At 33.8% G+C, this 18287-nt stretch overlaps 1 protein-coding gene and 1 pseudogene across 1 annotated transcript; both read right to left on the reverse strand.

Moving 5' to 3' along the window:
• Positions 1–1809: 1809 nt before the first annotated feature.
• LOC137633806 (piggyBac transposable element-derived protein 4-like) lies at positions 1810–13832 on the reverse strand. The gene is made up of 2 exons (XM_068366051.1): positions 12633–13832; positions 1810–1944 (listed from the first exon to the last, which is right to left on the reverse strand). The coding sequence occupies exons 1-2, from the start codon at positions 13830–13832 to the stop codon at positions 1810–1812; spliced, it is 1335 nt and encodes a 444-aa protein (XP_068222152.1).
• On the reverse strand, positions 12464–14297 carry LOC137633447 (uncharacterized; annotated as a pseudogene).
• Between the last annotated feature and the right edge of the window lie 3990 nt (positions 14298–18287).

Here is an 18287-nt window from a genome sequence, read left to right on the forward strand (position 1 = left end):
TAAATGCAGTGGTTTTAGACAAGAAAATGCGATTAAGACTCAAGATGAAGATCTGAAAGACAGTCATCATGTCTCTACTATTATATGGGACAGAAACTCAGACTCTCAAGAGGGAAGAGAGAGGGACTGTTAGAAAAAACCAAGGTGAGTATTGTGAGATGGATAGCTGGAATATCACTGATGGAGAGGATGGACAGTCAAGATATAAGAATGTCATGTTTTTGTAATAGACCAGAAGTTTTTTGTCCAAGAAATTAAGATGAGATTCAGCAGCTAAAGACCAGATTGAAGGACAATGTTCGGAACCAGGTAGAATGAAAGAATTGAAATATTTCTTCAGTGGTAAAACCTTCTACCAAGGAAGACAAATTTTCTATGGTTCAGTCATTTGTGTGCATAGTCACACACAAATCGAGGGGAGAGACTCCTGACAGTGTGCCCCAGCAAAAGGAAAAAAGACAATTAGGAATAATGTTCGGCTTGCACAGAAACCTTTTCGCACATTTCTAGCTTTATCTTACAACAACTACTACATATTGCACCTTTTTTCCCTTTACCCAGATTTACAAATGCATATCTGGAAATCTTATTCATTAATTATAGGAAGAGAAAGGAAAAAAAAATCTAAACGGACAGAATTTGAGAGACGGCTTAAGAACAGAGAGAGTGAGTGTCTTCTGTTGTCTGACAGGTCTTTAGAGCTACCTCGTTATATTTCAAAAACCGTTCCAATTGAAGGAACATGATTTGCATCTGTTTAGGAATAAACTTATGATGGAAGATTTCAAAACAAAACTAATGAGACTAACAACTAATATGAGTTTTTTAGTTGAAGGAATTTGTTCTCACGCAAATCCAAACATTTCTTCATTCAAAATATCAAATTTTTTTATTCACATTTTTCTTAACTAAACAAAACAGCCTCTTTTTAATAGGAGAATAAATGTTTAAAGGGAAAACAATTTGAATTCTTCTCAAAACAGATAAGGATTTTGAAAAGTTTTCAACTTACCCGGAAAAACCGTTGGAATTCTTATCGAAAGTTGGTGGAACAGAGGCAAAGACTCTCCACATCAAACTTTAGCCTCAACCAGTTCTATGTGTGAGTCAATACAATAGGAAAATTAACTTTAATCATTTGTCCATTGAATGGGATAAAACTTCATATTGACCCTACTCTACATGTGTAATTAAAATGGTTTGACTCTAATGATTGTAACTATAACAGATTTTTGTCCAGTGGTTGAATCATGAATAGATCTTTACTTTTGAGCAATTGGAATATCGTAGAAAAACCTTTAGTATAATAACCTTATAAAGGAAGGATCATGAAAATGAATATAACTGACAAAATAAATATTTTCCACCAATATGCCTAGTTTTAGCAGTAATTTTTGTTTTTTAAACCCCAAGTTTAACAGCCATAGCTTTTTCTTGAAAACCTCAAGTTAAACTGTCAAACATTTTTCTTGAAAAAACGTCACATATGCATTAATGATATGAAGTTTGTAATTAATCATTGTTACACTTTGTCTGCATACGACACACAATATCTAGCCCTAGCATGTGAGTATGTTCAGTACATTCAATACATTTCTCTAGGCTCTACTGGACGATCAGTTTCTCATTCACCCCCAATGAACATATAACCGTGCCTCAGTTGCCCGAGTTTGTATCTGAAACTTAGACTAAAGCCACTACTGTCTCCAACGTTCCTGTTGGTTTCAGGACAAATGGTTTCTGGCCTTTCAATCATAACATCATATCATCATTACGTCCAGTTACCCGTCCACTCCAGACCCTAGTAGATCAAGCCAATCTTCCACACAGTTGAGCTCCAAGAGCATCAGGCCATTCTCCAAGGCTTCTCTTTGTCCTTATTGAAAGGAGAGTAAGATGGTACAAGCTTACACTCTGATTAAGAATGAGAAGGCCCTCACATATCTGAGAATGAAGGCAGAGATGAGGAAGAAGATATAATAAAAAAAAATAAGGTATTATCTGCAAGGAAGATATTGCAAGAAAAGAAACTGTGCAATTCACAGTAAGACTGTCTAGGTAGAGAAAGAAGGTGAGGAGGAGGACTTGGGTGAGGTTTCTATGCAGCTTGTTGACTCCTCGGACTATTTAGATGAGGTGTATGAGTGCAAGGGAAATTCTATTGATTTCCTGTACCATTTGTTGAGAAAGAACCAGAGGTGAAGGACTTTATAATTTTGCAGCAAAAAAATTATCAATGATCGTAATTCTGTTTTTTTCTGGTTTAGCTAAAACTTGAAGAGGGAATGAAGGTGGACGTATTGGTGTGCTGTTTTCCAGGTCTTGACCATCATGCAGGACAAGAGGTTAATCTTCCATTCCACTGTACGAAGACAGTTCTCTCCAAGAACACCTTTATTTTCCCTACCAGGACAGTATAAGAGAGTTTGGTAATCACCAAGGGTGTCACCAACAGACTGGTTGACTTGATTGAAATATAACAACATCTGATTGTCTTCATTATGCACTTATGAACCTGCCGTAGCCTACAAGTTAAGGTATATACTTAAATGCATATATTGTAATATTATTTTGCTCAAATATAAGTTTTTGTATCAATATTTTTAGTTTTTATGACCTTCAAAAACAATGGTCGATGTTCTCTTACTCCCCAGTTAGTGTTCCCCTACATTAGAGGTCCCAAATATTTTTATGTGAAAAATGTGACAGTTAATTTCTGAGTTGAGGATTTATGAGTATACCATATGTGGGCTATGCTGTGTAGTTTTCTGTGGGCACATTTTGCACTCTCTCTACTATAAAATGGAATTTTTATGAAGGGATTTCTAGTCATAGGTTGGTGTTCCACTTCCTTGCCCTAATAGGTAAGTATTTAAGTATATATAATCCTTTTTTCCCAAGGCAATTTGGATCTCCCTCATAATAATCAGTTAAAACTGTAAATACAGACACATGAAGTTATTTTTATGCATTCTTTAATATGAATTATATAAGTTACCTGTGTTTTGATATCTGTTGGAATCGCACGAATGCCATCAGTAGGCATACGAGATGTATTGGTTGTGTGGTGTCCATGAATGGCTAGAAGGGGCGAGTTATCATGAATGAATCACCAGTCAAGTAGATTTGTAGCTCTTATATGAACCATTTTACCTCCCATCTTACTCCTAGTAAATCTGAACTTACTATAAGTAATTTAATAATAAGAAAAAATTGAAGCACTTTAAACAGTTTTTCCTTACTTCATACATAAATGGGTAAAATTGGTAGCAGTCTACCTCGATTTACTGCCTGATAAAAAATAGACAGATGGAATGAGTTCCCCTTAATTGTGAACGGGGATTAGTAGTAATACCCGGACTTCTTGTTTTTATTCAGTATGCTAAAGAAAATATTAGTCAAAATCGGGAGTCTCCGAACTCGCAGCCCTGAATACTGTGACAATATCATTACATAAAGAAAGTGTTGGTGCAGCATCCCCACATAAACTGCTCTACATAGTTGAAGAGAAAGCCAGTGTGCGTAAAGGTAACTATTTTAAAATTCAGCAATAGCTAAGAAACTTTAAAATGATCACACTGTACAAATCAGGCAATACCTCATCGAGGTTGCTATGGAAATACACCTTGAAAGACTTAAATCCAGCAATATGGCACCTTTATCTCTCATGACCAAATTGGATCGCCCTGACCCTTTAAAACCTCTCTCTGTTATGCAGTACAATAAGTATATCTTGGTTCCATCTATCTGTAAAATAAGATCTATGAACAGAAGCGGATGCAAATTGATGCTCTGATGTTGTTGCATAGCTCTTCTATACAGAACTATTTAACAGGATTTCTATTGAATTGTGCATCCATTATGCATTGAAATTCTTCAATCAGTTTCTTATGACAGCCACGGCCTGATATAATAAGAAAAAAGTTCTTAAAACCGCGGAATATTTAATATTTAACTGTCATAACACAGGGTTTTGTTCAATTCGTTTAATTTTATTATGTATATGAAGAATTGCATAAATGTAAAAAATAAATATAGGAAAGAAATAATTCATACAGTTGTATAATATTGATATGTTAATTACATTAATATAAAATACAACTGGGAATCAAGCAGATATATATATATATATATATATATATATATATATATATATATATATATATATATATATATATATATATATATATATATATATATATATATATATATATATATATATATATATATATATATATATATATATATATATATATATATATATATATATATATATATATATATATATAGACAATCATGTATTAAAAATGGCATTTTCCAAATTTCTGTAAATAACTATTTTTAAGCAAGTAATGCATTGCAAATGCACACATCACACTTTTGCTGTGACTACATTAGTCCATATTTGGTGTTTTCAATTTGCGTAGGACACACTGATATAGTGATATGCCTTTAGTTCTGCATCGTCAGGAATAGGAGAGAGAGAGAGAGAGAGAGAGAGAGAGAGAGAGAGAGAGAGAGAGAGAGAGAGAGAGAGAGAGAGAGAGAGAGAGAGAGAGAGAGAGAGAGAGAAAGAGTCTTCGGTTTCCTAAGAATGAGGTCATAGAAGTTTACTATCTAGAACACGTGGTAAGATGATGATGATTAGAGAACAAAATAAAAGGAATCTCTCTCTCTCTCTCTCTCTCTCTCTCTCTCTCTCTCTCTCTCTCTCTCTCTCTCTCTCTCTTTCTAGACGTATATTACATACTTAAGCTACATAATACTGTATTATAATTCAGCCCCATAGCTCTTCGAGTTGTAACTAGCTAATGTTCTAAGTAATTAGCAGGGCTCCAAGTTACTGATGCTAAGTTAATACTGGTAGGACCGTCTCACTGAATACTTTTCTTTTTAGTGAAAGGGGCACTTTGTTTTTCATAATCTAATTTTGTTTACCAAATGTTTTCCATCCATGCTTATCATTCTTTTAATTTCGGTCTCATGTCCGGGGAAACTTTTATTGTCTGTCCTAAGGACGTATATTAATTACCAATCTCTGGAGGTTCGTTCATAACCCATATTTCTTGTCTCTGCTTCTTTTTCTATTCAAGTCTTCTATCACCTTTTGTGATTCCTCCCATGATACTAAACACAACTGTGTCATCAGCAAATCTTAAGTTGTTAAGGTATCTCCCATTAATGTTAATTCCTGCATTTTCACAATCTAAATTTTTTAAACTTCTAGACATGCTGTGAATAATTCAAGAGAGATGGAGTCTCCCTATCTAACTCCTTTCTCAATCGGATTTTTTTAACTAAATGTAGCTTTAAGATTGCTGTACCTCCTCTTCAAGTGTTCTGACGTTAGATTCTTCTATCCTTTGTTTGAAGGGCTTTCCTTACTGCCAGAGCTTTGTTATTATTAACCAATCTACAAGCCTAGTTGGAAAAGCAGGGTGCTATAAGCCAAAAGGCTCCAACAAGGAAATATAGAACAATGAAAAAAGGAAATAGGAAATAAAAAAACTATAAGAGACGTAATGAAAAATTAAAATAAAATAATAATAACAATAATAATAATAATAATAATAATAATAATAATAATAATAATAATAATAATAATTACATTATTTTGAGACACAATAGAATCTATTTTCTTGCAGCAAATGTTTTTAAGATGAACAGGCTGACATACGTCTTTTTATAGTTTATATATGAAATATCTGTCTTAATGTTGTTATTTTTTTTTAAAAATATATTACTTTAATTGTTCATTACTTCTTATATCGTATAATTTCCTTATTTCCTTTCCTCACCGGGCTATTTTCTCCTGTCGAAGCCCTTGGGCTTATAGCATCCTGCTTTTCTAACTAGGGTTGTAGCTTACATAATAATAATAATAATAATAATAATAATAATAATAATAATAATCATAATAATAATAATAACACCCTTAATGAAATTCAGGCTCTACTGGTTCCCAGGTTCCTCGTTGCTCTCTCCACAACACTGATTGTGAGCATAATACTAAAAGAGGCATAGTAGGTGCAAAGCTTTGCAATCTGCAGAAAATTCATCATTAGTTACCCACTACACAGAGAGAAACCGATTGGTAGAACAGTGGAACCTGAATCTACACTACACTATCGGATATTTTCTTTACAATCTCCAAGGAGACAAGTTCTGTCGCATCACGCTTAGAAGGTTTGTTTCTTTAAATAGCCAATTCATGGTAAAAAACATGAATTATCATTGTTAGTTATTGCCAAAACTAAGTGATAAACTAACTGGTAAGATATTTTTTATTTCGATATTGCTCCTGAAGATAAGTTTTAAGAACACTATACTTTCTATTTGCCCTAGACTCGTCATTTCCAATCTTAACCCTGGATAGGTACGGTCCTCGGACACCCCTTTAAGGGTATACTCGGACGCGAACGACCCCGACGCCAAAAAAAATTCTTGAAAAATCAGTTTTTGCAGTAACCTCCTTTTTTCTTTTGCCAAAAAAAACTTCAATGAATGCTTAAAACAACTGTAAAGATAAATACTACTCATCTGCAGAAAAACTATTTATTATAAATATTTTAAAAAATTAAGTAGAAAAAAAAAGACCTGACACAAAAATTCATAAAAAAAAAGTTTATACATATATACACAAATCCTTTTAGGAATTGATTCTTGAATGTTTAGGACACATCTTGATGTATTTTGGATGAAGTCAGACCCATGGAGGTGAAGATCTGAAATGAGAAAAAAAGGGTAACTTTTTTTGGCCAAAAAAAATTGTCCAAATTTCATGAATTTTTTTGGGTACCCAAATGAAATAGGAAGTGGCTAATTTTTTTAGGGAATAAACATATGTTATCCTAAAATAGAAATATGTAAAAAAATCTTCATTATTTTGTAAATTACATTTATATCAGGGGCCATATCTAAAGGTAATTTTTTAAGTACTTGGAAATTTCGTAAAAAAATACATATATTTAATATATAATATGATATTTATGCAGGTAAAAATATACCAAAATATCACAAATTCTATAGGGAACAAGAATATATATAGATAGGGCAGCTTACGCTTCGGATATGTCCACAAAATGGCCGCCAACCACACTGACTCAGACTCCCTAATCTGCCACTTGAAATGTAGGAAGGGTATGTCAATTTCAAGGTGTTATTTACTAATCTAATTATTATTGGATATGCATAAAAATTGTATGGTGGGTTGCTGGATAATTGTCTATTATTTTACGACTATAAAATTAAAATTCTGACCCAAAAAATGTTTTTTGAAGGGAAATAAAATCGAAAAAAAAAATGTAAAACAATATTTTAGCTAAAAAAATTTGATGATATTCAATCAAAAAAAAAGTAAACAAAATTTTTCGACAAATAAACATCTAGAGGAATCATTACTCTGTGATAGTTCCTTAGTACGTAGTAATTTTGAAAGAATTGGGAAAAAACGAAAAAATGGCAATCACCGGAAAATCGAACACATACCTATATATACGCCATATCTGGCTAAAAAAAAGATAGGCATGGGTAGCCAGATCATCTAGAAACACTTTCCAACACTATAAAAATATAAGTTTTGCGACACTACTTGCCAATTCCTTACGGTAACATGACTAAGCAAAAAAATGCAAAACAAATAAAAAGGGGCACTCGTGGAAAAATGGCCATTCTAATATACGGCATTTCAGAAGAAAAAAAAATTTCAGCCACGTGCTAAGCAAACCATCAAGGCATATTTTCCGACAAATAAACATATAAATGAAATATTACTCTGTGATAGTTCCTTAGTACGTAGTAATTTTGAAAGAAATGGGAAAAAACGAAAAAATGGCAATCACAGGAAAATCGAACACATACTTATATATACGCCATATCTGGCTAAAAAAAAAATAGGCATGGGTAGCCAGATCATCTAGAAACACTTTCCAACACTATAAAAATATAAGTTTTGCGACACTACTTGCCAATTCCTTACGGTAACATGACTAAGCAAAAAAATGCAAAACAAATAAAAAGGGGCACTCGCGGAAAAATGCCCAACATTCTAATATACGGCATCTCAGATAAAAAAAAAAAGACATGCACGTGTTAGCCCAACCATCAAGTCACACTTTCTAACACATAAACATGAAAAAAAAAATCAATAATATACGGCAATTCCTTACTACGTAGTAAATTTTTACAAATATTGAAAAAAATACAAAAATTGGCAACCGCAGTTAAATACCCAATATACCAATAACTACGTCGTATCTGACAAAAACAAAATCACGCATGGGTAGCCAGATCATCTAGACACACTTTCCAACATTAAAAAAGCAAAAGTTTTACGACACTATTTCGCAATATCTTACGGAAAAATGACTTGGCAAAAAAATTAAAAAAAATTAAAAAGGGACACTCGCGGTAAAATGCCCGACATTCTAATATACGACATCTCAGATAAAAAAAAAGACATGCACGTGTTAGCCCAACCATCAAGGCACACTTTCTAACACATAAACATGAAAAAAAAAATGAATAATATACGGCAATTCCTTACTACGTAGTAATTTTTACAAATATTGAAAAAAAAACAGAAATTGGTAACCGCAGTTAAATACCCAATATACCAATAACTACGTCGTATCTGACAAAAACAAAGTCATGCATGGGTAGCCAGATCATCTAGACACACTTTCCAACACTAAACAAGCAAAAGTTTTACGACACTATTTGGCAATATCTTACGGAAAAATGACTTGGCAAAAAAATGAAAAAAAATGAAAAAGGGCCACTCGCGGTAAAATGGTCCTCGTGGTGATGAACGACATTTTAACTAAAAAAAAAAACATGCACATGGTAGCCAAACAATCCACCAAGACTTTCCACAACTGATAACCTATACAAGTTGCATCATTCTACGACAATTTCATAATACGTAATAACTTTGATAATTATGCAAACTACCTCAGAAGGGTAAACTCGGACGCGAACGACCCCGACGCGTCTCAGAAATCGGGGAAGGAGTACAGCTACAGCAATGCACATCTGGACACTACTAGAGCGTGTAGGGGAGACACCTCCTGCAGGTCGATCACCCACAAATTCAGTCACAGGGGTGAGTCACGTGAGAAAAACCTGTTTTTTTTTGACGCTCGGGGTCGCAAACGACCCACCGTACCTATCCAGGGTTAATATGACAGCTAGTTTACTTTCGTGTAATATCAGAGGTTTCTTTTTTTTCCATTATTTATCATCTGTTAGTTGTCTTCTTCATATCATTCTTATTTCCTCATAATAGGCTACCATAGAATTCGAGATTAAGAAATATCAGATCTACTTTAAGTTTAACGTTTTCAGTATCTTAACGTGTAAAACCTCGCATTTAAATCTCTCCAGCATTCTTAACCCTTTAGCAAAGAGAGGCTGGAAACACGAAGTATTATTACATTCAATCTAAAATTCACAAGGACGGAGACTGAAGAAATGAAACCACCCAAAACGATTCAATAAATAGGTCTAATTGTCCTCCTAACCAAGGTCTTCCATCTCTTGAGCGAGGGAACATATGGAGAGCTTGCTACTTCTAGAATGACTACTTTGTCGTCTACAGCTTGCGCATTGCGATGTGCTAAAGGTATGAATTTCAGCTTTATTGTCCAGACCATTCATAGATTGAAAATGGTATCTCTCTCTCTCTCTCTCTCTCTCTCTCTCTCCTCTCTCTCTCTCTCCTCTCTCTCTCCTCCTCTCTCTCTCTCTCTCCACCTTGTGATGGAATAAAAAAAAAAAAATCAGGTAAAAAATCCCAAACATGAGGAGGATTGATTAAAATAATTCTCATGTTTCTTCTTCTTGGTGAATTTAACGATTTTTTGCCTATTCATTTATCGCCTCCAACACTTTACATCTTTTTTAGCGTTAGTTTACGATAAAATTTGTAAATATATAGACGAGCACACAAAAAATAAGCAGAACATACCGTATAGAGAGAGAGAGAGAGAGAGAGAGAGAGAGAGAGAGAGAGAGAGAGAGAGAGAGAGAGAGAGAGAGAGAGAGAGAGGTTTAAAAAATAAAACGGATACTTTACTTATGGGGTACCCATTTAATTACTTTTCTTCAAAAATTATATGAGTGGCTTAATTTAGTTTTCCATGTAATTTGTCCATTTTCTTTAATTAGTTTACAAGATAATCAAAGAAAATTGACAAATTATATGGTATACTAAACTAAACCACCCACCATATAGTTCTTGAAGAAAAGAGTAAAGGTAATTAAAGGATTGCCAACGGAACCAGATGAGGTTAAATAAATATATAAAATGGTATTTGTAGCAATAAATATTTTTTTTTTTCACTAAAAACAACTATTTGAAACAAGAAACACACACATTCTCCTTGACAAAAATACAACAATCTGTATTTTCCAAATTCCAAACCAGAGGCTGTCAGTCACGTTCCTTCTTAAGTTTAACCCACCAAACACCATTACAAACTATGGTTACTATAAAATACTCATTTTGAAAGCATTTTTATAATCTACAGTACATGTTTTTTTATCAAGAATCAAATAAGAGTGAAACCTAATGAAAATTAATCATTTGTGTTTATAATACAAAATGTATCAAATAACCTTTCTCTATCTCAAAGACTTTAAGCAAGTAAATTGAGAATTGATATTATGTTAACGCTTCTTATATAAACCTTTAATGGAGAACTTTGGCATAGATTATTGAGTCTTTTTACTGGGCCTGCAGATGGTCTGTGTGTTGGTTTTAGCGTAAATGTTCTCAAGACAAACGGTGTTTGATGTTAGTCTTTTGGAAGAGATTCGTCATGTTCACATGAAGCCATTAAGTTTCTGCTTTTCACTTGGTAAGACTATTTTGAAACTATAGTCTGGCCTATTCTTTACATACTCTCCTCTGCTCTCATACACCTGACAACACTGAGACTACCCAACAATTCTTTTTCACCCATGGGGTTACTGCACTATAATTGATCAGTAGCCACTTTCCTCTAGGTAAGGGTAGAAGAGACTTTAGCTATGGTAAGCAGCTCTTCTAGGAGAAGGACATTCCAAAATCAAACCATTGTTCTCTAGTCTTGGATAGTGCCATAGCCTCTGTACCATGGTCTTCCAATGTCTTGGGCTAGAGTTCTCTTGCATGAGGGTACACTCAGGCTAACTATTCTATCTTATTTCTCTTCCTCTTGTTTTGATAAAATTTTAATAGTTTATATGGGAAATATTTATTCTAATCTTACTGTACTCTAAATATATTTTTCTTTTTTCCTTTCCTCCCTGGGCTATTTTCCATGTTGGGGCCCCCGGGCTTATAGCATCGTGCTTTTCCAACAGGGCTTGTAGCTTAGCAAGTGATAATAATAATAATAATAAAAATAATAATAATAATAATAATGGTATCACTGTTTCAAAAGATCTGTAAGATCGGATAGACTCCAATAGATTCAATTGGTCCCTAGTCTTAGTTTCCTTTTGAAAGTAAAATTGCAAAAAAAATCAAGACAAATTTATCTAGCACCCCAACATGCAGCTTACCAGTAAAAAAAAAAAAAAAAAAAAAAAAAAAAATCTTTTGTATTATTGTCAAAAAGTAATTTGATCCAATTTTGTACATTTTTCTTGTTCATAGATTAAGACTTTTCATAATAATAATAATAATAATAATAATAATAATAATAATAATAATAATAATAATAACAATAATAATAATAATAATAATAACAACAACAACAACAACAATAATAATAATAATAATAATAATAATAATAATAATAATAATAACCATGTAATCACAATCATAATAATAGTAATAATAATAATAATAATAATAATAATAGCAACATCAATAACAGCAACAACAATAACAACAACAATAAAAATAATAAAAAATGTAATAATAATAATAATAATAATAATAATAATAATAATAATAAATCAAGAAGCTAACGATAATTCTAATACCCTTTGGCTGCGTAGTGCTGGGAGGATTTTTGTCCCCGAAAAACGTAATTTGCCGGCAAATTTTGAAGTTTATAGAAATTAATTTCTAAGTACCCCCTGATATTGGAAACAATGTTTTCCATCTATTCATGACTCTTAAACTCTATATTTTTTTTGTTTTAACACATTTTTTACAATTTTTACCCAAAAAACGTACTTTTTCAAAAAAATTACGAAAATTGCATATCATCACAATTGACATGTAAAATGGGTTGAAATATGTTTTTTATGATGAAAAATAACTAAATTAATGAAATATACTGAAATATTGTTATGATTATGTACTTAAATTTTGATTCAAAACTAGTACAAATTTTGTTATATTTTGGAAAATATCAAAAATTGTTAATAAAACCAGAAAAGTTATGGAAGTAAAATTTTATTAAAAAAAATATGAAAAAATTACAAACAATTGACAAAAAAGACATATTTACTTCTTTTCATCCTTACTTTTACATGTTTTCTTATAATTCATCACAGTATGAAAAATTTCAAAACAGGGGACAACACAAAGAGGAGGGTTTTGTGGGCACTGTTTACAGAAATATGATGTCTGCTTCCTCTTACATGTCCCCTTTCCTTTTTTTTTTGCAACATTGAGATGGCAATATTGAACAAACACTACAATTAGGTAGGTACTTCTTATTTTCATACTGAGCAATAAAATGCCTTTCCCCCAAGCGCTTGTTTTCCACCAAGTCCCTAACAACATTCTTTCTTCTTGGCTTTGTGTTATATCCTTCTAACAATCCTTTTATTACCTCTTGTCTAAACACAACCTGGGTCAATTTCTTTCTATTTTGCAAGTTGTAACTAATTTTGGAATTTACAAGAGCAACTTCAATCACAAAATGCCAGAGTGTCTGATACCACTTTTTGCTACGGTGATTGAAGGGGTAGGTTGAGCAGAATTGATCAAAAAGGTCTACCCCTCCCATATATTTATTGTACTGAGCTTGCAAAGATGGTTTATCTACTTCCCTTACCCCTTTCTTAGATTGAATAGATTTTTTCACTGTACCTGTGTCCCCAACACTCGAAAGGATATTTATTCTACCACTATCTTGCCAAACGACAGCAACCAATTCCTCATCTTTACTCTTCCACATTATTGGTAGCTGGCCTTTCTTAGGTTTTACTTTTTTCATCTGTGATGGCAAATATTTTCTGTTTGGACGAACTGTCCCACATGCTCCAGTACCTTTACTTCGAAGTTTTTGAAAAAGGGGTGCTCCACTAAAAAAGCTGTCCATGTAAACTACATGGCCTTTGTTTTCAAAGCCTTCAAACAAATTTTCTACAACAGATGCACCAAGTCCTTTGCCTTTATTAGAATCTAGCCCCTTCCCTGTGTAAACATCAAATTTCAACAGATAACCAGTCTTAGAGTCACAGAGAGACCAAACCTTAATTCCCCATTTGGTAGGCTTTTTAGGCATGTACTGCTTAAAAAAAAGCCTCCCTTTGAATTTCACCATACTTTCATCTACACTCAAATCTCTACCACTTACATAATATTTAGAATATAGATCTTTCACCATGTCTAAAATTGGTTTTATTTTATAAAGTCTGTCATCATTACCATCAACAGAATTATCTGCAAAATGTAGACAGGAACGGATAATTTCATACCTGTCACGTGACATTATATTGGAAAAACCAGGTGTCTCAGTTAGCCAAAACTTTTTAGAAAAGTAGCTTGCTAGACTACTTTTGTGCACTAATCCCATTGCAATTTCAATAGCAATGAATGCTTTTATTTCCCCTGCATCCACATCTCTCCATGCTCTGTACCGTGATCGAGGGGCTAAAGGTTGCATTTTTTCTATCATGTATGCTGCATACCGGTTAGTTTCCACAGCTACATGATCATATATTTCATTAGGAAACAACTTAGAAAAGCATAAAAATGGAGTGCAGTCATCTAAATTTACAGCCCTATTAGTTTCTGAATAAATTGGTATAGACTTTACCTTTATTGGAGGATCTGTGCCTACATTCTTTATATTCACCCATGAATCATCAGTTAGTGTTTTATTCAAGTCATCATCTTCAACTTCTTCATCAGCATCTTCAACTTCTTCATCAGCATCTTCATCTGCGTCTGCTTCATAATCCTCATATAGTTCTTCTTCCCTTTGTACAAATAAATCTTCTGTTTCTGAGTCTTCTTCTGCAAGAATATCAGCAATCTCCCGTTGTGTTGCACACCTCTTCCTTTTTGAAGCCATTATAGGTGACCCTGAAAGTAAAAAATAAAATTAGCATACCCTAATAAAGAAATTACATTTATAGCTACTAGACATATATATATATATATATATATTACTGTACATATACATATACATATACACACACACACACACACACACATATATATATATATATATATATATAATATATATATATATATATATATATAAAGAGAGAGAGAGAGAGAGAGAGAGAGAGAGAGGTGAGTAGTATGTAGCCTACCGGTAGGCTTATGATTTGTCTTTACAATTCGCATATTATCACATATTTGAAGACACTGATATTAGGCCTAGAGTTTATGGTAATATACATCATATTCTACCATTATAATAAGTCCAGGCCTATACACAAAGTCTATCATAACATAATCGAAGTTGGCCAACTTACAGTAAAATAGGCTTACTAGGCTTGAAAGAGATGCCCTTCATATTACCTCCTATTACACCATATTTTACACTTATTTAATGATTTAATCAGACTTATTATAGTCTACTTATATTCAAGAACTAATAAGAATAAATAAATTATTACTGAAATAAATAATACATGCCTTTAAAACCTGATGTTTGTAAACAACGTGAACTTCGTCGCATCAGCTGATAACACCTGTTTTTGTTTACGTTTTGTTTCGTCTTCTGGTCACTAGATGGCAGCACCTACTGGACAGCAAACGTTTTCAGCGTACACTTGAATGTCAAAAGTATCGGCGGCGCTATTCAAAAAGTTTTTTCGCCGCCGTGGGGTAAACTCGCTTTTCGCAGTTAAGGGAGAAATTTTAATTTTCGAGTATACTTGCTTTTCGCAGTCAAAGGGTTTACTATGCATATCTCTATCACGTTTTCTCTCTGCCTACCTAAACAATCATTCTCAAATTTCTTTAAATTACCGAGAAAACAAGTAGGCCTACGCCCAATTGAAAATGCACGAAATAATCGCTAGAAAAGTCCTAAAATTCTTTAGGTATATTTCTCCAGGAGACATTTGGACTCTCGCATTAAGAAGGATAAACGGAAAAGGTAGACTTCCTATAATGACTTCAAATAGAAGCCGACAGAGAATGCCTACCACATTCCTCCATATGATTATTTCAAGTCAGATTTCATAGATTTATATTTAAAAAATAAAGTAAAAAGTACCAAAATTTTACATTTTTTAAAATATGTGGACTGCCAATTGTACTTAATAACCGGTAATGTACCAAATTTGGTTAACACATACCGAAAAACGTAACCATGTAGGCCTAATCCTGGGTGCCCAATCCAATAGTCCATTTCTTTTTTCGATGCAGATTTGCACCGACTCGCAGCGGTGCCCTTTTAGCTCGGAAAAATGTCCTGATCGCTGATTGGTTAGAATTATCTCGTCCAACCAATCAGCGATCAGGAAACTTTTCCGAGCTAAAAGGGCACCGCTGCGAGTCGGTGCAAATCTGCATCGCTAAAGGAAATTGACTATAGTGAGCTACAAGCATGTGTGGGCCTTTTTTTCACAGGACAATAGCGCCCTTCGAATCCTGCAGGACAAACCGTAGGGTCAATCCTCTGTGCGTACTGTATGGCCGGCTTAAAAATAGAGTTTTGTCTTTCTCTTTCGTTTTCCGAGGATTGAGAGCGTGAGAGACTCTTGGCTCAATCTACTCCTAGGCCTATTTTGCGCAAATATGTGCGTTATAATGGATAGAAAAAAACCCTCACAATTAGGCCTAGTCCGAGAGAGATACTGCTATTACTTTGTGTACCTTTAGCCCCAGGTGCTACAAATATTGCCTCTAACTCGAGCTTTTAATTCAGTACTTCTGGATTGCTAAGATATACCGCCTAACACGGTATATATATATATATATATATATATATGCAGAAGAACCACAGGGAAAATGAAAATACGAAATATACGATTAAGTCCTGACCTAGTTCCTCTGAAGAAGTATCACGAAACTAGTCAGGACTTGATCGTGTATTTCGTATTTTCATTTTTCCTGTGGTTCTTCTGCATCTCAGCATCACGTTTTCCTATAATTTATATATATATATATATATAATATATATATGTATATATATATTATATATATATATGTGTGTGTGTGTGTGTGTGTGTGTATATATATATATATATAAAACACGTAAAACGTATAATTATAAACTTGAAAAGTTGGCTGAATTTAGCGAGTTAATCGCCAACATAAACACCCACCAAATTTCTCTCCGACATTGAAGTAAACCAGTCGCTTTGCTGACCGTTTCCGTATGTTAATTCTCTTTTCATAATAATTAGACATTTTCAGAATAGTTCTTAGGACGATTAAGAACCCATTTCTAATATAAATTGAACGATGGTATATGGGATTGCTTATAATATTTACTGAAGGTAAAGAAGAAGAAGAAGAAGAAGAAGAAGAAGAAGACAAATTGAAAATAGACTTGCACGGATGACGAATGGTACGGTCTGGGAATAAACGGAAATGAACTATGACAAGAATACTCTCTCTCTCTCTCTCTCTCTCTCTCTCTCTCTCTCTCTCTCCGGTCATTAATATAGGAAAGAATTTCCACGAATGGAGTCAAAATGAACGGAGAATAAAGAAATCTTGGAAGAGGCTAGATCCTTTTCAGCGTCAAATTCATCCTGTTTTCCTTCAGAATTCATCCTATTTTCCTTCAGAATTCATCCTATTTTCCTTCAGCCTTCGAAGACACTTCGAAGATTCCTATCGATCAAAAACATTTGTGATTACTTATTATTTCGACTATTTCCTTGATTGTTAACACAAATATAAATGAAATTCATGCTGAAGATGAACATTACTTTCTGGGAATGAACGAAGATTAATGAAGACTTTCCAAAAAATTATATCCGAGTTAGATTTGTCTCAGAAGCGTCTTCGCTGATAGAAAGAAAACCATGAATAAATCTTTCCCGTTGCTATCGATTTTTTTATTAATTCATCTCTGTATTTCTTTATTTTTTGGATAAATAGTTTTTCATCTCTCTCTCTCTCTCTCTCTCTCTCTCTCTCTCTCTCATCCGGAGACTTTTTGGCTCCGGCATTTCGATTGAAGACAAGCAAAGATTTAGAGAGTAGTGGATTTCTCTCTGTCGAAGCAAACACAGAGACACACACTCTCTCTCTCTCTCTCTCTCTCTCTCTCTCTCTCTCTCTCTCTGACATTTTTTGATTATAAGGTTGATTTGGGTGCTATGGTAGTTAATAGTAATTATGGCTTACGTAAGTACCCTTTTGTCCTGTTGTTCACAAGTTGTATCTGTCTGTGCTAGCCTAACAAAAGTTGAGAGGTATGTAGACAGATTGATATCTATTTATAAAAGAAATCCAGTAAGTAACAGATTATTTTCATTATATTCAAATAGTTTATTATCGTCGTATAGAGCAATTGACTGCATATATACCCTACACCGATTTTCATGCCTATCGTGGCTGTGGGCAACTCGTAAAATTACAAGTGGAGAATCTGAGTGCCCATCCCAAGACTGTGAGACGAATCAAAGAAACCAGTGTCTAGTTTGTAAAAAAGAAAACTGTATATGGCAATGGGCAGAATGTGAGACAGTTCAGTTCATAAACGAATGCCCACATTGTGAAAATAAACTGTGCAAAGATTGTGAGACGAATCAAATAAACCAGTGTCTAGTTTGTAAAAAAGAAAACTGTATATGGCAATGGGCAGGATGTGAGACAGTTCAGTTCATAAACGAATGCCCACATTGTGAAAATAAACGGTGCAAATGTGCCACCACAGGAAATTTGAGATAAATTTTTCTTAAATCTAAGAGGGGAAGAAATGGACATCAACGAAGGTCCCTGCATTGTAACTCTACGAGAGTCGCAGTTCTGTGAGAAAGCCAAGGAAAACGAGGATCTGAGCAAACTGCTAGCAAGTTACGGGCAACGCATGCCCTGGTCGAATTTGACTAGGGTAGTAGGAAGCGATATTTCGCAGGCGGAATCGATTTGGACCATGCTGGTAAAGAGTGGGCAGTACCATTTTACTGGGAAAAACCTCCAT

Source organism: Palaemon carinicauda, chromosome 43 (assembly GCF_036898095.1).
Source record: "Palaemon carinicauda isolate YSFRI2023 chromosome 43, ASM3689809v2, whole genome shotgun sequence".
Taxonomy (NCBI): Eukaryota; Metazoa; Arthropoda; class Malacostraca; order Decapoda; family Palaemonidae; genus Palaemon; species Palaemon carinicauda.